The sequence below is a fragment of the Hyphopichia burtonii genome, assembly GCF_001661395.1.
Source record: "Hyphopichia burtonii NRRL Y-1933 unplaced genomic scaffold HYPBUscaffold_5, whole genome shotgun sequence".
NCBI lineage: Eukaryota > Fungi > Ascomycota > Pichiomycetes > Serinales > Debaryomycetaceae > Hyphopichia > Hyphopichia burtonii.
Window position 1 is genome coordinate 577,300 of NW_017963732.1, and position 25,336 is coordinate 602,635.

The 25,336-nt window shown below is 36.5% G+C and overlaps 17 protein-coding genes across 17 annotated transcripts; 7 read left to right on the plus strand and 10 right to left on the minus strand.

Annotated features, from left to right (window-relative positions):
• The first annotated feature begins 987 nt into the window (after positions 1-987).
• Positions 988-2,304, plus strand: CMK1 (protein kinase). The gene has a single exon (XM_020221488.1). The coding sequence runs from the start codon at positions 1,016-1,018 to the stop codon at positions 2,231-2,233; it is 1,218 nt and encodes a 405-aa protein (XP_020075622.1). The 5' UTR covers positions 988-1,015; the 3' UTR covers positions 2,234-2,304.
• HYPBUDRAFT_157712 (uncharacterized protein) lies at positions 2,295-3,917 on the minus strand (the record flags this gene model as incomplete). The annotated part of the gene is made up of 2 exons (XM_020222304.1): positions 2,295-3,800; positions 3,822-3,917. The coding sequence occupies 2 exons, from the start codon at positions 3,915-3,917 to the stop codon at positions 2,295-2,297; spliced, it is 1,602 nt and encodes a 533-aa protein (XP_020075623.1).
• A 240-nt stretch (positions 3,918-4,157) lies between these two features.
• Positions 4,158-5,768, minus strand: HYPBUDRAFT_242118 (uncharacterized protein). Its single transcript, XM_020223287.1, has one exon. The coding sequence runs from the start codon at positions 5,716-5,718 to the stop codon at positions 4,258-4,260; it is 1,461 nt and encodes a 486-aa protein (XP_020075624.1). The 5' UTR covers positions 5,719-5,768; the 3' UTR covers positions 4,158-4,257.
• A 92-nt stretch (positions 5,769-5,860) lies between these two features.
• Positions 5,861-7,609, minus strand: DIT2 (putative cytochrome). Its single transcript, XM_020221489.1, has one exon. The coding sequence runs from the start codon at positions 7,452-7,454 to the stop codon at positions 5,994-5,996; it is 1,461 nt and encodes a 486-aa protein (XP_020075625.1). The 5' UTR covers positions 7,455-7,609; the 3' UTR covers positions 5,861-5,993.
• A 284-nt stretch (positions 7,610-7,893) lies between these two features.
• On the plus strand, positions 7,894-9,351 carry DIT1 (Dit1p; the record flags this gene model as incomplete). Its single annotated transcript, XM_020219780.1, has 1 exon — positions 7,894-9,351. One exon carries the CDS (start codon positions 7,894-7,896, stop codon positions 9,349-9,351), a length of 1,458 nt encoding a protein of 485 aa, XP_020075626.1.
• Positions 9,352-9,514: 163 nt separating this feature from the next.
• HYPBUDRAFT_6958 (uncharacterized protein) lies at positions 9,515-10,564 on the minus strand (the record flags this gene model as incomplete). The annotated part of the gene is made up of 1 exon (XM_020223620.1): positions 9,515-10,564. The coding sequence occupies one exon, from the start codon at positions 10,562-10,564 to the stop codon at positions 9,515-9,517; it is 1,050 nt and encodes a 349-aa protein (XP_020075627.1).
• A 299-nt stretch (positions 10,565-10,863) lies between these two features.
• Positions 10,864-11,468, plus strand: HYPBUDRAFT_153342 (uncharacterized protein). Its single transcript, XM_020221490.1, has one exon. The coding sequence runs from the start codon at positions 10,964-10,966 to the stop codon at positions 11,393-11,395; it is 432 nt and encodes a 143-aa protein (XP_020075628.1). The 5' UTR covers positions 10,864-10,963; the 3' UTR covers positions 11,396-11,468.
• On the minus strand, positions 11,417-12,655 carry SPP1 (Spp1p; the record flags this gene model as incomplete). The annotated part of the gene is made up of 1 exon (XM_020223621.1): positions 11,417-12,655. The coding sequence occupies one exon, from the start codon at positions 12,653-12,655 to the stop codon at positions 11,417-11,419; it is 1,239 nt and encodes a 412-aa protein (XP_020075629.1).
• A 118-nt stretch (positions 12,656-12,773) lies between these two features.
• Positions 12,774-14,259, minus strand: UME1 (Ume1p; the record flags this gene model as incomplete). Its single annotated transcript, XM_020219287.1, has 1 exon — positions 12,774-14,259. One exon carries the CDS (start codon positions 14,257-14,259, stop codon positions 12,832-12,834), a length of 1,428 nt encoding a protein of 475 aa, XP_020075630.1. The 3' UTR covers positions 12,774-12,831.
• Positions 14,260-14,416: 157 nt separating this feature from the next.
• HYPBUDRAFT_153343 (uncharacterized protein) lies at positions 14,417-15,070 on the minus strand. Its single transcript, XM_020221491.1, has one exon. It carries the CDS (start codon positions 14,998-15,000, stop codon positions 14,542-14,544), a length of 459 nt encoding a protein of 152 aa, XP_020075631.1. The 5' UTR covers positions 15,001-15,070; the 3' UTR covers positions 14,417-14,541.
• A 39-nt stretch (positions 15,071-15,109) lies between these two features.
• Positions 15,110-15,751, plus strand: HYPBUDRAFT_216184 (chaperone). Its single transcript, XM_020223080.1, has one exon. The coding sequence runs from the start codon at positions 15,220-15,222 to the stop codon at positions 15,733-15,735; it is 516 nt and encodes a 171-aa protein (XP_020075632.1). The 5' UTR covers positions 15,110-15,219; the 3' UTR covers positions 15,736-15,751.
• On the minus strand, positions 15,287-16,626 carry HYPBUDRAFT_126225 (putative tRNA acetyltransferase; the record flags this gene model as incomplete). Its single annotated transcript, XM_020219353.1, has 1 exon — positions 15,287-16,626. One exon carries the CDS (start codon positions 16,624-16,626, stop codon positions 15,769-15,771), a length of 858 nt encoding a protein of 285 aa, XP_020075633.1. The 3' UTR covers positions 15,287-15,768.
• A 631-nt stretch (positions 16,627-17,257) lies between these two features.
• Positions 17,258-18,614, plus strand: HYPBUDRAFT_153345 (uncharacterized protein). The gene has a single exon (XM_020221492.1). It carries the CDS (start codon positions 17,278-17,280, stop codon positions 18,601-18,603), a length of 1,326 nt encoding a protein of 441 aa, XP_020075634.1. The 5' UTR covers positions 17,258-17,277; the 3' UTR covers positions 18,604-18,614.
• Positions 18,615-18,726: 112 nt separating this feature from the next.
• On the plus strand, positions 18,727-20,886 carry HYPBUDRAFT_153346 (Hsp70 family ATPase). The gene has a single exon (XM_020221493.1). It carries the CDS (start codon positions 18,817-18,819, stop codon positions 20,803-20,805), a length of 1,989 nt encoding a protein of 662 aa, XP_020075635.1. The 5' UTR covers positions 18,727-18,816; the 3' UTR covers positions 20,806-20,886.
• A 57-nt stretch (positions 20,887-20,943) lies between these two features.
• Positions 20,944-21,853, minus strand: PRE5 (proteasome core particle subunit alpha 6; the record flags this gene model as incomplete). The annotated part of the gene is made up of 1 exon (XM_020222565.1): positions 20,944-21,853. The coding sequence occupies exon 1, from the start codon at positions 21,796-21,798 to the stop codon at positions 20,944-20,946; it is 855 nt and encodes a 284-aa protein (XP_020075636.1). The 5' UTR covers positions 21,799-21,853.
• A 305-nt stretch (positions 21,854-22,158) lies between these two features.
• HYPBUDRAFT_111245 (uncharacterized protein) lies at positions 22,159-22,431 on the plus strand (the record flags this gene model as incomplete). The annotated part of the gene is made up of 1 exon (XM_020218816.1): positions 22,159-22,431. One exon carries the CDS (start codon positions 22,159-22,161, stop codon positions 22,429-22,431), a length of 273 nt encoding a protein of 90 aa, XP_020075637.1.
• Positions 22,432-22,515: 84 nt separating this feature from the next.
• On the minus strand, positions 22,516-25,146 carry SEC15 (Rab GTPase-binding exocyst subunit; the record flags this gene model as incomplete). The annotated part of the gene is made up of 1 exon (XM_020218769.1): positions 22,516-25,146. The coding sequence occupies one exon, from the start codon at positions 25,144-25,146 to the stop codon at positions 22,516-22,518; it is 2,631 nt and encodes an 876-aa protein (XP_020075638.1).
• Positions 25,147-25,336: the final 190 nt, after the last annotated feature.

Below are 25,336 nucleotides of genomic sequence, written 5' to 3' on the forward strand. Positions count from 1 at the left end.
ATCAGTGTCAAGTATCCTTATTTGACCATGATGTAAAATCTTTGGTTAAACAGTAAGGATAATTGACAAACGATACATTTTGTGGAAGCATTGGACCATGACTCCAAGTTAAGGGGTTTGCTTGTTACTCATCTACAGTTTACATATGCTTCGTAGTGATCCTCCTCAGAAGGTACTTGGAGCCATTCGACCTGGCAACCGTTAGTGAATAGTCGACATCACCCAACGAGTCTATGAACACCCTAGCTCTCAGTAGATTAACACGAATTCAGTAACCCAGCAGCCCAGCATGTACCAGTAACTATGAACAATTATGAAGTAGTAGCTATGATCTAGTACGAACCAGTATATCCAGTATGAACTAGTAGGATCCAGTATGAACTAGTAGGATCCAGTATGAACTAGTAGGATCCAGTATGAACTAGTAGGATCCAGTATGAACTAGTAGGATCCAGTATGATCCAGTACAAACCAGTAATCAGTTAAGTCCCTAGCTTAGCTCAACCGGCCAACCCAATATCCCCTTTTATCAATGCCGTCTACCCCAAACCATTGTTGGCTCCATCCCAGTGGAGGAACCTCGTAGTTCATCCGCCTGTGCCCCTCGAAAGGCCCCGGTTGTCCTGCCAGAGATGATCCGGGGCAAAGTGGAAAACGCATGATTTTGTCATGGATCTCACCGTTTTCTGGGGGCTTCTCCGGCCAAATGTTTTTCCGGGGGTCGGAAGTTTGTTTTTCCCATTGCCTTACGGATCAATAAGAGCAATTAAGTCAGGTGAGAATAATATATATAAAAGCTGGATGTTCTGCCCCGAGCGTGGTATAGCTTATTCTTTTGGAGATTATGACTTCTGCTATAGACGAGGGCCAAGTATGGCCGTCGAAGGAATCCACAAATATCCAGCAATACTCGAACTTTACGTACGATAGACCTTGCAATTATATTTTATCTAAGACGAAACTAGGAGACGGTTCGTATTCCAGTGTTTTTGAATGCAAGAATAAGATCACCGGGATGCATTATGCTGCCAAACAGTATAAGAAAAGACTAGTGTTTGGATTGGAGACCATGCTACAAAATGAGTTTCAGGTTTTAAAACAAGTATCTAATGCCCATCCAAACGTATTAACCTTGATTGATTACTTTGAAACGTGTGATTCATTATATCTAGTGACGGATTTGGCTTCAGGAGGGGAGTTATTTGATAGAATAGTTAATCACCCGGACTCAAAATTACCCGAAGAACAAGCCATTAGCATAACAAAGATTTTGGTTTCCACCATCCGGTATCTTCATTCAAATAAGATTGTCCACCGGGATTTGAAGGCAGAAAACTTGCTCTTCCAACTGAAAAACTCAAAAAATACTTCAATCTTGGTGGCTGATTTTGGTTGTGCTAGAATCTTACAAAATAATAATGATACCCTTAAAGATATCTGTGGTACTCTCAGCTATCTAGCCCCAGAAATGTTATCTTCGCAGGCAAAATCTGCCGGTCATAGTTTCCCAGTTGATATGTGGGCTTTAGGAGTAATTGTCTATTTCATGCTTTGTGGTTATATGCCCTTTGATTGTGAAACTGATGATGAAACCAAACAAGCCATCTTAAACGGCGATTACCTGTTTGAGCCTCCAGAATACTGGAATCACATATCCCAAGATGCTAAAGACTTCATCAATCGTTGCTTGGTGGTTGATCCAAAGAGAAGATTGACTGCTGACGCAGCAGAACTTCATCCTTTCATCAATGATCTTCCCTCTTTGGAAGTTTCTTCCCCAATAAATCATCTGCTTTCAAGCTCAAGCTTGAAAAAAACCGGGTCAAGTAATTTGAGCTTGACTTCCAAGTTAAAAGAATCAGTGTCTAAACTCCAACAGCAACAATTACAACAACAATTGCATAAGGATAACCAATCATTCTTACAACCCACTCCGCTTCTTTCACCAAGAAATGCAAACCATAATCGCTCATTACTGCCAAATAGAAATGATTTTTATAATAATAACCTTTCTTCATTGCTAGAAAAATCCCGGGCCAAATCCGTATCCGAAGACTGTACTTTAGAAGGTGATCGTTGTGTTTCTCCAGACTTATGCTCCCGTTTCACCACTCCTACTAGCTCAACTACAGTTTCTAGACAACATCTGTTTAATGACATGTTAGACTTAAATCCTAAAAAATCAACTCTAAAAACTAATAGTAACGCTAACTTAACAGAATTCTTCTTATAAAGACTTTTGTTCAATTCACTTCTATGTATTAATATAATTCTTTTCTATTTATTAATATAATTCATTTTGTCTTCTTAATAACAATCTCAGTATTTTCATTTACTTCACTGATATTTTCTTCAACCAATTTACTAACATCCTTCATCCCTTGCTCAGTATCGCTCAAGTAATACAAGAATATTGATACCCCAACTAAGATCAAGTTAGGCAAAAATGGGAATCGGTCATTGTTAGTACGATCTTGAATGGCTGCGTTCACCAATGAACCAATCCAGCCAGTAGCCACTCCCAACATCACTTCCAAACCAAAATACTGAGCCTCTTCTCCCTCGGGTAATAAGGTACTATACAAAGTTCTATTCAATGACCTCTGCGCAGAACTGGTGGCAGAATATAATACTTCAAAAACCCAAAACTCCCATCGATGCTTAAATCCAACTTTGGTTTTGGAATTTATGCCTAAACACCCCCAGAAATTAGTAAATAACGAAAATCCTAAAAATCCATAACCCCAGGTTTTCATCTTTATTTGTGTTCTGGGATATAAAAACATCCAGGTAAGTGAACCTAATGAAGCAGTAATATATGAAATAAATGTATATACAGTGTACTCACTATCAGAAGAGCCTAGCCCTAAAGTCGACCTGAATAGTAAAACAAACACACTCATGAAGTTGGTAAAAGTTACATTCCAAATTACCCAGGAAACACAATATAAAAATGCATTAGGATACTTTTTCATATTCTTCAACAATTGGAAAAACCGTTTCACCGTTAAAAAGACTAAATTTTCAGATTTGGGTCTAGGTTTATTCTCAACGCTTGGAATGAAATACCCACTTACTATGGAGAATACAACCGTTATACAACCTGCAATCGTTATGGCTAATAAAAAATTATGGTAACCATCTTCCATTGGACCCCCTCTACCGTATGATATGATTATTCCAATCAATAAAGCAGTGAGCCCTCCTAAGTTACCCAAGAAAAGACCCATGACACTTACTGTAGAGCCTCTTTTTAAAACCATCTCACGGCGTACCTCTTCAGCATACTCACCTGGTGGAGCCGAAGCTCTCATGAATAGTGGTATGTAAGAGCCTTCCAAAATTTGATAAATAGAATCATCTATGTTAAGTAAAGCATACAATGCACTCAAACCTTTCAAAGTCGAATAATCCTTATTGGTTAATCCTGCGAATGGTAATGCAAATACACCGTAAGCAGCAATCGAACCAATTAAAAGCCATTTTCTATAGTTAGCGTAGTCAGCAACTCCCATCATGAAGAAAGCTAATAACCCTTCTAACGCAGTATAAATGGCTCTTAAATATAAAACATAGGATGTATAATGAACCTTACCAACACCAAATTTAACGTAACAGTCGTTTCCTCTAATATCACACCTTCCGCCGCTTGAACTCTTACCTACGAGTCTGGCAACAGATTGTATTGCAGCAGGAACATAAGTCCTGGACATGGAAGCAACCGGACCTGTTGTATAGCAAAGCAAAAGCCAGGAGCGATATATACTAGCTTTATTCCACACTGATTCTGCTTCAACTGTCTCTGCTTCTAAGCTTTCGACATCATTGCTTAAAGTGGAATGATAGCTGTTTGTGTTGTTTGCTTTCATCTGGGGGCCCTCCTGGTTATTTCCAGTATCTTTTGAAATATTCGACATGATTGACTATAATGATTGAAGGTGGGTATTCTGGCTTGGGATTGAAGAGTATATATACAAGACTAATTTAAAGATTAACTCTTAACGAAAGGAAGAACATTAATTGATTTTCCTTCAAATAAATCATACGTGAACACTCCTTCAATGAGAGCATTTTTCAAACACATATTTAGTATTCTTTTATGCCTATCGAATGGTTTCTTACAGTGAGCAATTTTTCGCAGTATTTATCTTTTTTTTTGCAACCTCGAAATTAAACTATCTATTGTTATTTACATGCATAAGTAATTAGGTTTTGAGTGCAATTCGCTTATTCATCCACTTTGGTTGGAATAATAGCTCATACCCTTGTCAAATTAGACTCTCTTTTGCGTCTCCAGGCTTCCCCCCGACATAAAATTAGAATGGTTAGTCCGACACAAAGTAAATCCACAATTGCCAATCCCGTAAAACACCAACCAAATCCCATTTTCTTAATTAATCTTTCGATAATGGCAGATGAAATTGCAGCAGCGGCATTTCTCATAAGGTTCCCAACTGCAACATAAGTAGCTGGCTGACCCGCTGAACACTCGGTCAAATAGGTGGTGTTACTTACGAAGACCCATGTCATACCAAAACCAATCAAAAAAGTGAATACAAATACAGCGACAACATGAACTTTATGATCAACGCACCAACCATAACCTAAAATACCAGCCATGGATAAAGCGATTCCAAAAGCTTGCAAAGACAACCTTGACTCTGGCAAATACGAGTCAGGGTTTTTCTTTTTTAAATATTGTCTCAAGTTATCGGAGATTCGACCTCCACTAAGTGAGCCGCAAACCAAAGAGATACCAGGACAGATATACGATAAACTTGCTTGCAAAGAAGTAAAGTGATACTGATTTTGTAAAACTCTGGAAAAGGTTATACTTTGGGCATAGAAAGAAGAAAACAATAAGCCACCCATCATGGAACAAAGTAAAACAGGAAAATACGAAACGACATTCCAGTAAGTTTTGAAACTGGGCTTAGGTGGACGGGGAAACTTGGGGCTCTCTTCAATAACCTTCTTTTGAACTAATCGAGGAATAACAAAATATCCTTGACTATATATTTGGCCATCACCAACCAAATACCTTAATGTCTCTGGTAAACAAAAGAGTATGAGAAAGAAAACAATTGCACCAAGGATAGCAAGAAATCCAAAAATCCATCTCCAGTCACCGTTAGAACTAATAAGACTTAAAATGGGACCGAGGATTGGTCCCAACTGAGGACCAAGCATAAAGTAAGAAATAGCTTTGGCCCTATTCTTGGGTTCAACAACATCGGCAACGGTCCCAGCACCTACTGACATAACACTTGACACCCCGAACGCCTGTAAGATTCTTAAGAAGAAAAGAGCACCAATGTTAGCAGGAACTGCAGCTAATAAAATGTTTGCGACAATATAAATAATTAAAGATACCAAATACAATGTCTTTCTGCCCCCAAAATCTGCCCATGAAGCCCAAAATATTGGAGCCAAAGCAAAAACGGCCATGAAAACTGAGACTGTTGCATTTATTGTCGTTGCAGAAACTTTGAAAGCCGCTTGTAGCTGAGGTAAAATTGGAATATAGATATTTCCAGAAACTGGACCCAAAAAACCAGCAATTGTTACCAAAAATAAAATGAATTTCACTCTATTTGGTGTGAATGCAGTATACTTAGGTACTGATTCCGATACCGCAACTGGGTCCCCTGAGTCGAGGCTCGAATACTTTTCACTTCCATTGGCCAGTTTAGTTAATTGTTTCTCTTGCTGGGACATCTTGAGCTGTTTGTGTTTCCCAGAAAGAAGTTAATGCCATCAAGTTGAAACACATGCCTTTTATACCAATTCTACTTGTTTCATTCTCAAAATTAACTACATTAGAGTATGCCGTACTATCATTGTTTATTACAAAGTTTTTCACGTTTGTTTATTGATTCGAATATGAGCAAATTCTAATACTTAAGCAGACTAAGTTTTAGAGCCTTCGCATGAGCATAATAAAATTCCAAATCTGTTTTTTTTTTGCAGCTAATTGTGCACAATAAAAAAGTTTATTCTCGTAAACTTTTGAACTTCAAGCTTAGCAGCAATGGGCATATGGGGCCAGCTGGAGTTAACTGTTCTTTCCAAGACTTATCCAATGATACTTCGAAACAATCGACAATCTTAGCAAGAGCAATTTTTGTTTCTAGTAAGGCAAACTTTTCCCCAATACATGCTCTGCTCCGTCCATGGAAAGCAGGCAATTTACTGGTTCTCTTAGCTTGGGAAAAATTACTTTGAATGTCTTCTAAAGTAATTCCCCATCTGCCTGGCTTAAATTCATTGGCATCAGGACCCCATACCAGTATGTCTCTCCCTGTGCCAAAGTTATTGTACCCAACGTATGTGCCTCTTGGAATGTTTATACTATCCCCCATTGTTGTCCTGGAAGTAGTACATCTATTTATTATTTGACCCAAGGGTGGATAAAGCCTCAAAGTCTCGTACATAATTGAGTTCAAAATCGGTAAGTCTTGGAAAGCAGACCAATGTGACTTGTCCCCCAAGGATTGAACCTCTTCACGTAGCTTCGTTTGGTACACTGGATATTTTGCAATAACATACAAAAGCGAAGTTAAAAGCAACTGTGGGTTTTCGTGGCCTGCTACCATTGTGATGATAACATTATCGGTGAATTGTTTTGCCGTGATTTCGCCGGTTTCAAAGGCCCTTTGTAACTTGTGGCCAGCAAAGGTATGAGAGTCTTCATTCTTGTTTCGTTTGACTAGCTCACAAAAATATTTCCTGAAAGCATGAACCTCTTTACGAGCATCTAATCTGCTTGGGATTGGAAGTCTGTCTAAAATAGGAAAGTTTAGGTAAATAGGATTGAAAATTTGTTTCTTCACAAATTTTATGCGTTCATGAAGTTCTCCAGCCTCGGAAGCAATTGCATCAGGTTTAATGCCTAACACACACTCACAAATGTTTTCTAAGCAGAATCTTTGAATCTTGTCACTAACATTCAAAGCTTTGTCTTTGTTGCCCACTTCCTTCCTAATTGATTCAGTAAACTTCTCAGTGTTTTTCAAAACCGGCTCAAGTTGTGGAAATTGAATGCTCTGCGTCATTATCGACCTATACAATTTCCATTCTTTTCCATGAGAACTAATTACATTGTCACCAGTATAATCTGCCAAAACAGAATAAGGTGTTTTCTTTTGGTTACCACTTTTGGCAAACAATTCTTCGTTTTTGAAAATTGTTTGCAAATATTCGGGTCTTGTCACTAAAATGTTCCATCTCGAGGCAAAATAAAGCTTAACCGCACCATATTTCTCGAGCTTTTCTCTTAAATACTTGTTATATATTTCCTCTTGGTCGACGGAAGTCAATACTGGGAGAAGGGAAACGTAAAACGGCACTGTGGGAATACTTCTAGGGAAATTCAAAGGTGGGAAAACCGTCGTAAGCACAAAATACCCAATAGTTGCGAATAATAAAACCAAAATAATTTCAAACAGCAACATTATGACTATGGCAGATTTGGCCAATTCCTTTTGACTACTCTGACATGGAAGAGTACCTATATATCTGTGTTTTCATCGGAAGGTATTACGAAACAAAACCGCTATTTTTATGTTACTCTGCATGAAGTTGCAAAATTCCAGGCACAAATTCTGGCATACAAAAAATTTCAAAAGGAAGTTTTTGTAAGTTTATAGTTTCAAGCTTTGTAAATTTTGATCCGTTTATATGCTTTCCGGAAAATTAGCTCATTTCTGTTTTAAAATAAACTACCAACGGTGGCTAGTTAAGACTTGTAGTTCAGCTAATGAACAGGAGCTTCTCTTCTGAGAAACCTACCTGAGAGTAATAGGTATATATATATATATGTGAATCATATATTCCATTCACTTTTCTAGTAGTTTTGTTCGAGTAGTTATTTCGTTAGCAAATTCATCTAATATGACCACTTCTGATCTTGAAAACCACCATAAAACAATATTTGAGAAAATCCATTGCTTGTATGCCAGGAATAAGGATAACGTGTTATCCAAGAGAACCTTCAAGAAGGAATATTCTTTGGAGGAAATTATAAAATTAGTCAACGAGTTGGAACTAGATGAACAAGACGGTTTACTCTTTAGAGTGAACAATGAAGAATCGATTGTGTGGGAAATGGAGTTGAAGAACCAAGATGTTTTTGTAGGGGTAATCACTGACAATGACATGGGAGAATATCTCGAAGTTTGGTTCATCCGTTTGATACTTGACAACAGTAAGATTTTCCTCTCGCCTGTTGTTAGGGGTGATGTTGAGAATCTCAAAGAATTGATTGCAACAACTTTTGAAGAGCACTTGAAATACTCGACAATTGGCGAAAAGTGGAATGAAGGGGGGAAAGATTTATTCAAAGAGAATGTCGGTTTCTTTGTTTCCAAAAACTTGCCCATTGAGGCTGTTTTGCCTGCTTTTCCTTGTAAATCATCTAACAAGGATAAAGTTGCCGGTTGGAAGCCTGATAAAGGGGAAGAGTTGAGTTTAAAGAAGATTATTAGTTTTGCCCAAACTATCAAGAAAGTGTATGAGCCTGGTATCATTGTTTGGATTGTGAGTGATGGACATGTGTTCAGTGACTGCATTAATGTCGATGATAACGTTGTGGATGAATACGGAGAGGAATTAAAGAAGCTTTATACTGCTAATAAGCCACATGATCTTGATTGCATCAAGTTTGCTGCTTTAAAGGATATTTTCAAAAGTAATACTCTAGAAACGGTGGAAAGATTTTTACACGGGTTTGAAATTCTTTATCACCTTGATACCAAGATTGATAGAACAACTGAAATTTACAGAAAACTTTTGATCAAAACTTGTGATGTTGAATCCAGAAAGCTTCAAAATGATATCAAAACTCCAAATCACCCCCGTTTAAAACTTTATAGAGGCTTTATGAAGTTTATGGAAACCGATCTTAATAATACTGGTTTAGTCCAGCAAGTTTCAAGAAAGAAGTTCAAGAAGATTGTATCTCAAGTTGCGTTTGAAATGATTAAAAGAAACGACGCTTATTCCAACTTGGTTGAACTATTTTTCCCTTTCCATGTTCGTTTTTCGATTCATGCCCATAATAACTCGGGTCCGAAGTTTGCTGTCTCTTTGTTACCTAAAAGTTCTTGTAAAACCCTTGAATCTTTAGACATTGATAAGAACAATGTTCTTGTCGTTAAAAAGATGGATGATTATTTACACATTCCCACCCCCTGGCACAACTCTGTCTTACAGGTTGAGGGAATTGAAGGATATATCATCGACCAAGCTGGCTCGATTCGTAGTCTTATAGCAAGCAGTGGTCTTCAAGGTTCATGGAACGAAGCTGAAAGCTGCTATCAATTGTCTAATACTGCTGTCAATAGGTTTTAATCAACTGTTGTTTTGAAGGTTATTTTCGCAACATTTGGTTGCAAATTTCCAGAAAAAAAAGGAGTTTTAGTAGAGCCAATAAACCACAAAATATGTCTACAACACACACTGTTTGATTGTATATAAGTCGTTAAATTTATCATAATATATATGTATATGCAAGTTAACCAAAGAAATCCACGCTTAAGGGGCTTTCTTTATAAACTAACCAATTAAGATAAACTGAAACTGGTTTACCATTGAAAACTTGCTGCGAGGAGCCATCCTTTTTCAATACTAGTAAATCATTAGCATTAATATGAACTCTTGTATCAGTATTAGCAAGGAAAACATTTTCAATCTTGTTGATCTTGGTGCATCTCACTTTTGCACAAACAAGGTATTTCCCAAGAGAAGTAGCTTTCTCAACAATATGTGTAGGATAGTTTTTTGATTCAATGGGACGATGTTTAGCTTGCATTTCCAAGATACCGGAAGGTGCAGCAAAATATGGATTGGCATACGACTCAGGTGCCTGAGACAAGTGCTGATGGGTCTTAAGTACCATTTCGTTGATGTTTTCTTGAACTACAACAAAATTATACTTATTGGCCTTGTACCATTCAATGAACGTCCTAATGAAGTTACTCGCTTGATCAGTTATCTTTGTCCCAATTGTGATGTTTTGATAAGATACTCTGTTTAGAATATCTCTTGTAATTTCAAAGTAGCCGTTATTCTTGCCAACAGCGGCGACCAGAGCATTTTGAGCCGGCGAGCTTTTAATCACACTAGAAAGGGTCGATATCTTCACTCCCATGCTACTGCTTGAGACATCGTTTTGAGCAGAACGCGGAAGTGGTTGTTTGTGAAACTCCATAATTTGGTTCTTTAAAACTGACTTCATTGGATTGCTCTTTAAGGAAGAGTCGAGGGATTGGGGTGGTACCAGCTTCGTGATCTTGTGGATTTTGGATATCGGTAGTTTTGGCCTTGAGTGGCTTAGCGCCAAGTTTGACTTGTCAGCAAGAGGCACTCTTTTCTGGGGTCTTTGAGTACTTTCAGCACGTTTGTTAACTATGTTTCCATTTCTTATAAAGTTAACTCTATTCCTTTGGTTTCGACGTCGCTGTATATCTAGGCGCTGGAAGTCATCTAGTTTCTCCTCCCTCTGTCTTCCCGAAAGCTGAGAGTACAAGTCAGGTCGTGACTTATCGTGAGCTTCTCCAATCATTTTGAAAATCTTTCGAATACTTGATCTTGTTGATGTTTTTCAACCATTCACAAACACAAGTCTTCTTCCACTTAAAGTTATGTAAATTTTTACTTCAGCAATGCCAAAAAACAGGTATATAACCAAGGCTAGTCGACCAGTTGCGATCCTCTTGGGGAACTGTATTCACAGCAGTTGTTTATAATTTGAAGTAGTTGATACTTTGAATATGTGCAGGTGCACTATCATCACTTTTTCATCGAAACTTTTCAGAAAAGCAAAGCAGATAAGCTTGCTTTTATAATATACTAAACTAATTTGGATCATTGTATGATAATCAAGTTTATTGTCTTGTTATCATTAATAAATCTACTACTTTTTGTTGATAAGCCATCAATTTGTCAATTTTTTCGAGTTAATATGTCTAGCTGGGACCAAGTCAAGATTGCTTTCAATCCAAGATCAAAAGGATGTTACTTGGTAACAAATGAAGTGGTGGATAAGGTACCACAAATTAAGGATTATGAAATTGGTCAATTGAACTTGTTTTTACAACATACTAGTGCAGCCTTGACCTTGAATGAAAATTGTGATCCTGATGTCAGAGAAGATATGGTTACTTCGCTCGATAGAATAGCCCCAGAAGGAGATTTCTATATCCATGCTGATGAAGGTCCAGATGATATGCCTGGTCACGTTAAGAGTGCTACTGTCGGGGTAAGTCTTACAATTCCAATTTCTAATGGTAGATTAGCCACCGGTACTTGGCAAGGTATTTATTTATGTGAATTTAGACATGCAAGACATCAAAGAAGAGCTGTTGCCACTATTAACGGTGTTAAGAGAAAGTAAAATCTCTTTTAATTAAATTATTTATTTATTTTTCCCTTCGTAAACTTGAATACTATATTCCTTAAGAATCAAAGACTTTTCATTTTCTAAGGACTCCAATTTTGTAGAAAGTTCTGTAGTGTGTTTGAATAATTCATCATTGACTAAATTCCACCATCCATTATGCTTGGAGCATTTTCTTCTATCCTTGATACATAATTGTCCATTAAAGGAATCACCGTCCTTATTTTGTTCGTAGTAGGCTATTATATCATCTATTTCCTGCTTAAAGTCTTGGTATATATCTTGCGAGTCAATTAGCGGTAGATATTTCGAGGAATCGTTCAGTTCTAGCGTTTGTGATAACTGTTTATCATAATAACACAAGTCTATTTTCTTTGCTTTGGATTTTTTCGATTTCTTATTAGTGGTTTCAGATGCGTCTTCTCCTTGCACTTGAGATAGCTTATCGTTTATGATCTTAATTCGCTCTTTTAGCCTTAACAAGTATCGACTCTTGATTTGACACAAGCTAAGCTTTTGATTAATTTTTTCAACTCGTTCATTCTTCTCTGATAAGTCTTTTTTGATATATTCAGGGAATTGGCCAGACTCCTTGTTTGACTTGAACTCAATTACTTCCGGTAATTCGGGGAAACTCGAGCCTAACTTGTCTAACTTTTCAAGGTCGCCATCAATAAACACCAAAGTTGATTTTATTTCTTCGCTTTTAATATCCCCAATGGTCTTATCACAATCTAGTAACTTTGTCTTTAAAAAGATTATTCCATGCTCTTCACAACAGTATTTGGACTTGGAATCAGCTCTAGCCGGCTCCCAACACCAATCAAGTCGGCATTTCCTTTTCCATTGGGTATATCCGATAGATTTCCATTCACAGAATTTACAATAAAATCTAGCTACCAATTTAGAATATTGCTTATTAAGTTTCATACACTTAAAGTGAAACCATTCTTCACATCCATCGCAAAGAACCATTAACTCCCCTCCGTAGTCTGGTCTTCGACACACACAAAATACTTCTTCACTATTCAAGTTGAATTTGGATGCACCGGAAAACTTTTTGTATTGCTTTGCGATGTCCTCAGAGCCATCTTCATTATCTTCTTGATGTTTGGCTTTCTTCACGTAGTTTATGCTAGGGGATTTACTCTTTCTTTTCTTCACTAAGTCCTGCTCGAGTAGGTAGTCGGGACTAGACCCTTTAGAGTGTTGTAGCAGGTCGGTCTCTTCTTTTAGATCTTTAGTTGAGGGTGCCATTAGACCTTGCAATGTCTTTAGTATGGGTTTATTTAGTTGTTGATGATTTTTCAATCGCACCTACTTATTTTTTTTTTTTGTCAAAAGAATATTAGAAAAACTTTATCAATATATTACAAAACTTTTAGCTTAAAACAGAGTAGAATTATACAAGAGAAAGAGAGGCGAAGAGCAGCTTAATCTTTCATTTCAACATCTTCGTTCTTTTCATCTTCGGCGTTGCCATTTTGATTCCCACTGGTAGAGTCATCTTTGGTGTTCTTTTCAGCTTCTTCATCATCTTTTTGTTCATTATCGGCATCTTCTTGGTCTCTAGATTCTTCTTCTTCTTCCTCTTGGTCATCATCTTCGACGATAATCGTTTTTGGTTTCCATATTTCCAATAAATGATCATCACCAGCAGTAATGAAGACATTTTTCAATTTTGGATGAATGTCGATATCATTTATTCTATTAGTGTGTCCACCATGAACGAATTTTAAACAAGGATCTTCTGCTTGTTTTGCCTTTCTTCTAGAGTTTGTTTCGTTAGAATCATTGGTAGGATAAGTAAAAGGTTCATCTAATTGGTTTAGATCCCATATGATAACTCGATTATCCAACCCCCAAGAGATTAAACTACTTGGATCGTAAATGTTATCCCATTTGATACCAACAACACTATCGACATGGCCGAAAAACTTACGAACCGGTTCATTAGTATTTCTCAAATCATATAATGATACAATATTATCTTTACCACCAGTGGCAACTAATGTAGGAATATCAGGATGGAACAGTATAGAATTTTGATGATGAGAATATCTAATTTGAATAGCAGGTTCATCTTCTAAACTAGAACGAGTATCTTGGATTTGGGCAGTATAATCATTAGCGACCGACCCAAATATACTAGTAGCATTTGCATTATGTGATAAATCATTAATTATTCCATTATGTGATTTGAATAATTGTATTGGAGTTGATGGCTTGGATACGTCCCATAATGCAATTTGAGAATCATGGGCACCGGACAAGAATTGAGATTCTTGGACCCATTCTAAAGCATACCCTTCCTTTTTATGATACTGAAAGTCAACCAGTGGTTCTTCTTTATTAATATCATAAAGATGTATAATCCCCTTATTATCAAAGGTAATTACGTTTTGAGAATTTGGGGATACCTTCAATTGATTAATTTCTCCAGAATGACTCCATGATTTTAATTCCTTAACTGTACTCAGTGGGGCTTCGGAATTTGAAAGGGGGATAGGTATACTATCACTATTTGGTGAAAATTTACTGAAGTCAGGCGCTAAGGTACTTGGTAAGTCAATCGAGCCCAACTTTAAGTAATTGGGTCCCTTTTTGCTAGTTGCATTGGAATTAGTTCCGTATAAAAACCTCACATTCACTTGGTTCTTGTTATCGGAAACTGTATAGTCAGGTAACCATTGCACTGATAAAGATGGTGATTCAAGGGCATGAGAGTAAATGGTATCATATAATAATGGCACCGTTTTCTTCCAAATCTTGAACTCTTCATTAATCACCTTTTCTTTCAATTGGTGTTCTTGAACGATTTCACGTTCCGCAAACTTTAAACTATCTGTATCCAGCACCATATCAACCTTGTCTTCAATAAAATTATAAAGAAAACTAGCTGGGTTTGTTGAAACTTTTCTTCCCATATAATTTTTCTGCTTCGGTCTCGTTTTTACTTTACTTTTGTTCCTTTTCGGTGAGAATTCGGTCTACGATTTACGCTACAGCAGTACTAATGCAAGGGCAAAATTGTTATATCTATTGGTACATACTACTTAATCTATATTAATGGCTAAGATAAGTAAGTGGATGGGCTTGAGATACTAGCTCTCAGAGTGAATGCAAGAAAAGAAATATGTAGATTAGATAACTCCTCCTCCAAGATCATCAACTTCATTAGAATCCTCCGACTCGTCGAAATACAGGCTGAAGGTATACACCGTACCGTAGATCAAAGAACCGCCAATGATGGTCAATACCATTGCTGTCTTGGTTAATATAAGTGAGTGGTGTAGCAATATGGGTAAGTAAAAACCCGATACTAGAAGAAATGCCAGTAAAAACTGACCAATCTCCTTGATAACGTCACCTTGAGAGGACGAGGCAGGATCAAAATTGAAATCGTAGTCCAGCGAGCTGGACACTGCTTTGGTTATGGCCGCAGGCAAATGGGCAATTGCAAATATAATCCCATTTATTATAGGAAACCAGTTCCCATAGATACCGGCCAACACCACCAATAAAAATCCCATGGATAACACTATCGAAAGCCCAATGATCTTATTGAGCGGGTTGCCCTTGAAGGACGTCGTTGAGTTCATTTTCTCTGTATCTGTTTATTCCAATTGTATTCAATTGTTCAGCTGTGAACACTAGTTCTGCTAATCAAGTTGGAAACTGTCACTTTTCACTGCCTTTTCCCAATTTTCCTTTGCTTTCAAAGATCACGACCCGTACACCACGCTAAAACTACTTCCAAAATCCAAATTTGAATTTGATAAAACACCAAAGAAACAGCTACAACACAATCATAAGCAAGGATGAGCCAGTTCCAGGAGATATTGAGGCCCTCGGTGATACCGGCCAAGTCTGTCAAAGTGAGTGGACCTCCAGGATTCGATAGAGAAAACGTACAGAAGAAGAATGCTTCGGTGACGGTTCAAAAACCAGATGAAGAAACCTTGAACGAGTTGAAAGTCAAGAAAGCATGGGAGGTGGCATTGGCCCCGGCCAAGCAGATCCCCATGAACTTGATCATGAGTTATATGACTGGGAATTCCCTACAAGTGATTCCAATCATGATGACCTTGATGTTATTATGGAAACCATTACAAAGCATATTTACCGAAACCAACTCTATGTTTAAGCAATTCAAGACCGAAGGGAACGAGTCAGATATTCTTCTTACCAAGGCCGTGTTTGTTTTATGTCAACTCGGCTCGATGGGGGTTGGAGTTTGGAAATTGAATAAAATGGGGTTGATTCCTAATAGTGAGTCAGATTGGCTAGCCTGGCAAAACATTGTCCAGGTGAAAGAATCGGTGTCTATAATTTGAATTAATATACAACTATATATACAGATATGTAAACTATTCTTTCTTTGCGTTTGCGTCTTCCTTTTGCTCTTCTTTGGAGTCTTTTTCTTCTTTCTTAACTCTTGATAAATCATCTTCTCCCATGTTCTTTTCGAAAATTTGTTGCAAATTGTATTTTTCAAACTTTTCATAATTCGATGCAACACCCATCCCGATATTGGTCTTGAAACATTCCACCAAAATAAGCTTGTCGTATTTCTTCAAATCAACCGAATGCCCGTGTTCTCTACCAACACATTCTGCAATGGTTTTGATGATATCTCCTCTTTCTAAAGTATTGAAATTTCTCTTACTCACCTGAATTGCAAACTTCACTGGCTCTTGTCCTTCAGGCTTATGGAAGTGTGGTGCTAACACTTTGGCTGCTAACTTTTTAACCTCTTCAATTGTTGGTGATACAGAATAGGTGATTGGAGTCAACTTCAGAGTATAACGGGTTGTTTTCTCCTTAGATTCCACACAATCTTTACATATCTTCTCCACTAACTCCTCTGGTTGCACCGGCTTACGAGTCTTGATGAATACAACACACTCACATCCTATTTCGATTGGCTTTAAGAATTCCTTCTTGGATTCGTTGGTTTGTTTCATATCGTTCAACTCCTTTTTGATTTGATCCTCAATAGAAAGCTCCTTATCTTCCTCGTCAGACTGCTCATCTTTGTACTGGTCAAGATCGTAGAGCTGTTCGATCTTATCAGAGAATATGTTCATCAACTCTTTACGACACTGCTGCTCTTTCCCTCTGGCACAAGTTGCATATATCCCACTGGTATTTGGATCAAGAAATCCTCCTGCTTTAAACTTCTTATTCTTGTTGCCTCCTTTATCAGAACTCTTTCTTTTTCCCATTCTGTCGGTTGTCCTGCTTGTTAAGTTCTCTGTTGGTTCATCGAGAAGGACATTTTTCATAGAAAGAAAAAAAAAAAAAAACAGTAGAACACTCATTAAGCAGAATCACAAATAGCTGACTTCACCATTGATCAGATTCTCTTCCATGGAGAAAGCATGCTAGAGGTCCCCGAAAACGTTTGGAACAACATCTTCCAACATGTTGAACCTAAGGATATTTACGCTATGGCATTGACTCTGAAGCTGAATTATGAACAATTAACTTCAAATGGGATTTGGGGAGAAGTTGTCTGGCGTAACTGGCTCAGTACTTTAGACGATTATGAATTACTAAACTCACCGTATCCGCAGGCGGACTATTATCGAATGTTTTGTGAGTTTAGTAAGATCCAAGCCGATTTAGAAGAATACATAAGACTATGCAGACCTTATGAACCTAAGTATAATATTGAAAATATTTTTGAAAGATTTGGTAAGAGGGAGTCTAATGTGGCTGTTGCTTACAATGTTCTTCGAAGATTGAGAGAGAAGCAGTTTGAAGACTATAAGAACATGGAGTCTTATGTTTTCAGAATTGGCTTATTAGAAAGTTTGATGAATTACTTGAACTGTTCCATTTTTTTAAGGAAACTTCTACAAAATATGGATAAAATGACTTCAGCCGATCCCAGAGATTTTGAAAAGTTTTATTTTGATTTGAGTCTTTATGATAAGTCTTTCCATCATCTTGTGAAGAATAGGTCCCAGTGTCATCGAAAAGTTGAGCAAGCTTTGAAAAAGTTCACAGACAATATCGTATATAATGGTTACAAGGGAGTCCGTTTAAATATAGACGATGCCTTCCATCGTATTTTTGTTTTTGAAGATACTGAATGCTATTTCAAGTTCATCCAAACGTTGATCCGAAAGATTCTTTATGTTTCAAAACCTACCGACCAGATAGTAAAGATGTCCTGGGGTTTCAGATACAGAGAAGGCATTTTTCTTCTGAGATACTATAGTGGGTTATGCAAAGGAAACGGTAACTTACTTCTTGCTATTGTTAGTAAATATCTATATAATTTTTTCACAAAGACAAAGATTCATATCATTACCGAAAGTCCAGAACCGTATAATCCTGAGATCATATTGTATGATCCTTTTATTAAAGTTGGAAATGGACATTTATTTTTGATAAACGTTGATCACCCAGACTCTCACGATGTGCCTTTCGTTGAATATACTACTCAAAATAGCTTATCTCAAGCGCTTTCTCTGGGGTGGCATGTTAATTTTTTAAAAGAGCCAAACACTCTTGAATGGGTCATAACATGCTTTTTGCGTGAAACCGCCCTTTGCTACAGTAGTATTATAATGCAATTAAATTATAAAGAATACAATCTATCTCAAGCAAGACTGAATAATATCAAAAAAGTTTTCACTCATCAAGACGATGATACTTATTACCGTATACTTATTGATATTGCTGACTGGCTTGATATCGAAAGATCAGAGTTTGATAAACATGACTTCACCAGGCTTTTCAGGTGTTATCCGTGGGATTTGGATGTCTACATTATAATGAAATGTATAGCCACTATTGGAATCGACCCTTACTTGATAAGCCAGTTGGAAGACATCAAGAAAACGTGTAACTGGTCTCCGGTTGAAGATGGATTCACGTCATGTTTTTCGTTAGATAACATGCGTTGTTCCCTCCTACGCATTGAACCAGAAGAGGAGGTCCTTGAAAATGGTCCTCTTGAAAATGGTACCCTTGTATTCAATCATAAATGGGGTTACAGTGGCATGGTTGTACGTTCCAAAAAACCAGATTATTATTTCGTCTTCACGGAAAAGAACCAAATGTGTGTTTACAATTCAAATTCTCTTTCCAAGATTGGACTAGACCCATGGAGCTTGAACTTGCGTAAAATTTTCTACAACTCGGTCGACATGGGGAAACTAGGTATCCTTTTCAATGATATATTTATATAAGTAGACTTCTATAGACTTAAATTTTGCAATCATTGTAAAACACCCGTACATTTTTGCTACTTAAAACAAATGACAAACAAAAAAAAACTTGCAAATTGGTTCATCTTATAAGTTAAGCTTAATTTGCCATTCAGGGTATACCTTTCAGAGCTCCCACTGAGTCAATATACGCATTGAAAAGCTCCTTGAGACTAACCAATTTATGAGTTGAAAATGTTGGGCAGATCTTTAATTCAATTGAGAAGATCTATCAATCCTCATAGGATAAATACATGCAGAAGATTACACCATCAAGTCATTGGGATTGACTTGGGAACCACGAACTCTGCAGTTGCAGTTGTGGAAGGGAAAGATGCAAGAATCTTGGAAAATGAAGAAGGGGGTAGAACTACACCTTCTATAGTTGCATTTCCGAAAAGCTTACAATCTGGTGATGTCAATGACAATGAAATCTTAGTTGGTCTACAAGCTAAAAGACAGGCAGTCGTGAATCCTTATAATACGTTTTTCGCTACTAAGAGATTGATAGGGAGAAAGTTTGTTGATGAGGAGGTTCAAAGAGACTTGGATAACACCCCTTATCGAATTGTACCTAATGAAAATGGTGATGCTTGGGTTTCTACTCAATCTGGCAAAACATTATCACCTTCCCAGATAAGTGCACATATATTGACCAAAATGAAGTCTATTGCTGAGTCTCACTTTACTGGAGAAAACCAAAAGGTCGAACATGCAGTTGTTACTGTTCCAGCTTATTTTAATGATTCTCAAAGACAGGCAACTAAAAGTGCAGGTCAATTAGCCGGATTGAACGTTTTGAGAGTTATTAATGAACCAACCGCGGCTGCTTTGGCTTATGGTATTGATAAGAAACAGAAGGATGGTATTGTGGCTGTTTTTGATTTCGGAGGTGGTACTTTTGACATTTCCATTTTAGATATCGAAGACGGTGTTTTCGAAGTTAGAGCAACCAATGGTAATACTCATTTGGGTGGTGAAGACTTCGATATCCTTTTATTGAACTACATTATCAATGATTTCAAAGAAAAGACCGGTTTTGATATACTGAAAGACAGATTAGCAGTTCAAAGAGTTAGAGAAGCCGCTGAAAGAGCTAAAATTGAATTATCCCACGTTAAGGAAACAGAAATAAGTATTCCTTTTATAGTTGAGGATAAACACGTTCAAGTTAAATTAACCGAAGACCAGCTCGATGAAATGTCTTTACATTTACTCAACAAAACAATCGACCCAGTAAAGAGATGTGTTCGTGATGCTGATTTGAAACTTAAAGATATCGACGAGGTTATTCTTGTTGGAGGTATGACAAGAATGCCAAAACTTAGAAAAATCGTGGAATCTCTCTTTGGTAAGAAACCAAGTACGGCCGTTAATCCTGATGAAGCTGTGGCATTAGGTGCCGCTATTCAAGGTGCTGTTTTGTCAGGTCAAATTAAGAATGTTGTGTTATTGGATGTTACGCCGTTGTCCTTGGGAATCGAAACCTACGGTGGTATTTTCAGTCCTTTGATTCCAAGAAACTCGGCCGTACCTGTCAAAAAGGAAGCTGTCTTTTCAACTGCAGTTGATGGTCAAACTGGTGTTGAAATCAAAGTTTTCCAAGGGGAAAGAACTTTAGTCAAAGATAACAAATTGATTGGTAATTTCAAATTGTCAAATATCCCTGTCAGCCCTAAAGGAACACCACAAATTTCAGTTTCTTTCGAAATTGATGCGGATGGTATCATAAATGTTTCTGCTACCGATAAGACACCTTATCCCGAAGATTCTCCTCATTATGGTAAACCAAATTCTGTATCCATTCAAGTTTCTAGCGAAACAGGATTATCAGAAGAGGAAATTAAACAATTGATAGAAGATAGTAGCAAAAATTCGAAGACCGATGCAGAGATTAAGAAACATGTTGAAAATGCTACAAGGGCAGATATAATATGTTCTGATACCGAGAATGCTTTACTACAATTTGGTGATTTCATGGAACCAGAAGAGAAAGAGTTGATTTCTCAAAAGGTATCTGATTTAAGGGTCAAAATCAATGATATAAGGGAATACAGAGAATTCCATGATCCTAAGATTATAACCGATGAAGTAAACGACATCCAACAAGTTTGTCTTGAAGCCATCAAAAAAGTTGCCATAAAACAACAGCAAGCTGAAGCAGCTAAGAAGAATCAAAGTTAATGAAATTATGTATATGCACCAGTATAGTTATGTAAATAGATCAACGTATATCTACAATTATTTATTCATGTCGAATTATATTTATTCAGACGAATTTATCTAATGGTACACAATTTTTTATATAACACTATATTAGAGTTATTCATCAGTTTCCATTCTATCTTCATTATTATTGGAGTCTCCACCTTCTTGTTGTTGATCTTGCTGGTTATCTTGTTGCTCGTTATCAGCATTTTCGTCGTCGTCGTCGTCATCTCTATTTCTAGCATTGGAAACTGAGTCTAATTTATCTAACCATTGTTGGACGTCTTCGTCATCGTATATGGTGTATTTAGTTTCCTTCCCAACAATACTAACAGAAGTATTTCTATAAGTCAATTCAACATCTTGAGGTAAAGTATCTCTTAAAGCATTTAAACCATGAACAATCAATTCTTCTGGGGATTCAGTTTCACGAATAGTTTCTAAATTTCTTTCCAAATATGTTCTTGCTGCTTGTGATCTGGCACCAATTGCAGCACCAAAGTATTCCAATACAGAACCAGATGGTTGAAATTCATATAAATGAGCACCAGATTCATCATAACCTGCAACCAAAAGACCAACCCCATAAGGTCTGGAACCATAGGATTGTGTATTTTCTTGCGCTTTATCGGCAATAGAATACACTGCTTTAGAGGTCAGCAATGGTCTATTGAAAATCATTTTGGAGTTCATAGCTTGTTTTCTTAAAAAATTAGATAAAACTCTAGCATCTGGGGCCAAACCTGCTAATGCAATCCCCATATGATCATCAACCTTAATAAGTTTCTTTTGATATGATCCCAATTCTTCGGCATTTCTTTTCAATGCAACCAAAACAACATCTTTCTTCGACACAAGCCCAACAGCGGCACTACCTTGTTTGATGGCCTCTAAAGCATACTCCACTTGGAATAATCTACCAGTAGGTGAGTATGTGACTGAATCGTTATCATAATTATTTCTAAACATCGTCCGCTTCTTCGATCTGTTACAATGTTTTCGTTATTATACGTGGAATACTGATAAATATGACTGGGCGTCTATGCAATTGAGTGCTATTCGGTTATGGAAAAGTTAACAGTTGAAAAGGTTTAAAGAACGCCACCAAATTGAAATCTTTTGATTTTTTTTCTTTTGATGTTTCGAAGAAAACACCCGTACATTTAGTGAAAATCAACTTGAAAAAAAAAAAAAAAAAAATCCCATTACTTGAAAAGAACATTAGCTATTTGAATAAACCAGTTTGAAAAAGAAGAGAACATGTTTGGACAAGGGATAATACGGAGAGCTTGTGGGATGGTACCCAAGGCTGGCAGATTTTCCAGATCAATGACAACCGTGAAACTCCTAGAGCCAGAGGTTAAGGAAGTCAAACCCAAATTAAGTCAGTTCAAAAACCCATTATACCATACTTTCTTAGTTGCGTCATCTGCTTATATCTTTCTTCATACAATGTGGTTTGCTTTGGAGTATGAAGAAGAGAAAAAAAGGCTCGAAGCCAAATCAGAGGCGCTTGAAAAGGAAATACATGGGTTGGTAGAAGAGAAAAAGATGGAACTTGAGTCCAAGAATAGGAGCTGGATTCCAAGGCTTTGGAAATAAAGGACGGGTTACTAAAATTACAATATATTTCGTGTCTAAATACTCGTTAAGGGATACTATATATCAAGGGATGAGATGGTGGATTTAGTAATCAGTATTCTTTTTGAATTTACTACTGAATTTAGCAAATTTAGAAGCAGTGGCTCCAGATAACATGGATTGATTTGTCAGTTCAATGCTATGAACTGAAGAATTAAAAGTATCATCGTGGCCTGAAATATTCATGGCAGCTTCTTCTTCTTCAGTAGGTTGCATTTTAGCAATTAACTTCAAACCGTCTTCAAGCTTAACTCTATCGAACTTTCTCATTCTGAAAGTTGGATTCTTTATGTATTCTTCATAGTTGTCAAGTAATAGTAAATCAATGCATTGTCTTAATTCAGTGAATGTAGATTGTAATGCAACATTACCTCCTCCGGATTGACTATCTTGTTGGGTAGAATGTAAATTACTCATTGATTCCTCCAAATGTTTGATATCTAAATTGAAATTTTCGATAGCAATACGATTACAAACTTCAACATCTTTTAACGTTAATAAGAAATGCTCTGCAACAAAATCATAACTTCTGAATAAACCCAAAGTTCTGAAAGACAGGGGTAAATTTGAAAAAATTGAAGTAAACAAATTTTCTAAGAAAAGTGCAAAATCCTTAATTGAATAATTTGGTTCTTGATTCCGTATTTCAGGTAACCAATCATCGTATTCAACCATATCCAATAATTCTCTAATTTTTTGATCAACCATGTTGAAAATTGCATCCTCTGAGAATTTTCTTACTTGAGTAAACAAATCAATTGCTTTCAAAGTAAATGTACCATTTACGTCAATATTATGGATACCAATCCCATTGCATGCTCTTAAACGACGATTGATTAATTTACCAATTTCATATAAACTGAATAAATAGTATTCCAAGTTTGTATAACTTTGAGCAATGATTTCCTTATTATTTGAGTTTCTTTGAATAAACTCTTTAATATCGCTGCTAATACCGATTCCAGCACGATCACCAAGAACTTTTTCAAAAATGTCATTCACAATAATATTATTTAACTCACTTAAATCAGTATTATAATGCTGACTTATAAAATCCAAGATGTCTTCTAGTAAAGATCTTATACCCAAACAATAATGCACATAATCCTCACTGAAAGGGAAACTAATCGGTACTGATTTAACATTTTGAGGGGCAAATGAAGCATCATCCTTATACCAGCAAATTTTCATAACGTTATCATAATCTTGCTTATCGTTGACCACGAGCGGCATATAATGATCGGATTGAATGGACTCGTTAAAATCAAGACGGAATTGTTGGATTAGCTCAGGACCAAAATAATCTCTAAAGATAATAACCAAAATTTCATATAATTCAATTGTCTTATAATGATGATTTTCCATAATTTGTAAGAAATTCCCAATGAGGTCTTTATAATCCGTTAATTCGTCTAAATTGAAGTTATTTGCATGCAAGTGATTTAGTAAGACCGGTTTTAATTTAATAATATAGGATTCCCATAAATCATTAGATGCATGATTATTTCTTATTTGAAATTTAGTGGCTAGATTAATTTGCTTATCGGCCACAAAGAATGCTGAGATCTTCTTTAAATATTCAGCCAAACTTTCTGTTGATGGGAACGAAGCAATCGTCTCGCTATACTTATGATCATTGCTAACTGACGAAGTGATTGGATAAATAACTCTATTGTATCTTTTCAACCATTCTTTATGATAAAGCTGAGATAGTAAATTGAGCTCATTTAAAGTTTGATAAACTAAAATAGCATCGTACAATTCTGTCAAATCAACTCCCATTTCTTCATCTTCAGTCAAATCATAATTAAACATTGGATCTCTCATTGCTAATTCTGTAGGAGAGTTCAATCTATGAGCTAGAAAAGTGGTATTATCTTTATTTTTACGAATCTTATCCCAATTCTCTTGCAAATCTTGTAAATTAGCAAATAAAACTGGTCCAAGATCACGTATTTTTTTCTCCAGTAATATTGAAAGCCATCGACATAAACTTTCAAATGATTCATCTTTTATCATTTTAGTTAAATGAGGAATTGAATCATAAATCTTGATTGCAAAACTGAAGTTTTCCACTTTTGGTAAATGAATATTTGTTAATTCATCAATTAATTTTAATGCGCTGAAATACTTATGTTGTTTAATCAATTCATGAATCTTATTAGTGATTTCCAAGACTTGAATACATAAACTAAGAACAACGTTTGTTTCGTTGATCTTACTAGTAGTTTCTTTTGACTTGATTAAACTTTTCTTTCTTGACATCAATTCATAAACTGATTTATTAAGTATACTACTGACCTGAACCAAGTTTTTATTCAAATCAGTCGATTCGAAATTCACTCGATCAATGGAATCAATACAAGAATTGATATTATTAGTTGAATTCAATGACAAATCATTCAATTCTTCATCTTTATCCTTAACAATATCATTCAACTTATGAATCAATTCTGCCAACCCATTCACTTTCAAGGCACCTTTTATTATTGGTGCTAAACTTTCAAGATAATCTTCGGAATTCAACGACGTCTGGAAAATATCCTCATCCCTTAGCAATAAGTTTTCTAATTGGATAGTATCAATACCTGAATCACCAGTGTGTTTTGGGCCATTAACTGATCCATTACCAACGGTATCACTAGTGACACCATTCCCATTTGCTGAAGGAGCCATACCAAAAAGAAAAGAAAAAAAAGTATACCGTGCTTTACCTGGTCAATCAAGTGTATTGCCTTTATTCAGTCAACCTCCTTCCCAATTAATACGAATAACACTCTCTTGTGATGGCCACTAGTAGGTTATTTGTTTAGTTTGAATGGATTTCGGGAAAAGACGTGCGGGTTTCAAATATCAAGTTGTCAAA

Coding starts and splice junctions, on each gene's coding strand:
- HYPBUDRAFT_242118 (XM_020223287.1), bottom strand. CDS start 5,718: ATGTCCCAGCAAGAGAAACAATTAACTAAACTGGCCAATGGAAGTGAA.
- HYPBUDRAFT_153346 (XM_020221493.1), top strand. CDS start 18,817: ATGTTGGGCAGATCTTTAATTCAATTGAGAAGATCTATCAATCCTCAT.
- DIT2 (XM_020221489.1), bottom strand. CDS start 7,454: ATGTTGCTGTTTGAAATTATTTTGGTTTTATTATTCGCAACTATTGGG.
- HYPBUDRAFT_216184 (XM_020223080.1), top strand. CDS start 15,220: ATGAGCCAGTTCCAGGAGATATTGAGGCCCTCGGTGATACCGGCCAAG.
- HYPBUDRAFT_153343 (XM_020221491.1), bottom strand. CDS start 15,000: ATGAACTCAACGACGTCCTTCAAGGGCAACCCGCTCAATAAGATCATT.
- HYPBUDRAFT_153342 (XM_020221490.1), top strand. CDS start 10,964: ATGTCTAGCTGGGACCAAGTCAAGATTGCTTTCAATCCAAGATCAAAA.
- CMK1 (XM_020221488.1), top strand. CDS start 1,016: ATGCATTATGCTGCCAAACAGTATAAGAAAAGACTAGTGTTTGGATTG.
- HYPBUDRAFT_153345 (XM_020221492.1), top strand. CDS start 17,278: ATGACTTCAGCCGATCCCAGAGATTTTGAAAAGTTTTATTTTGATTTG.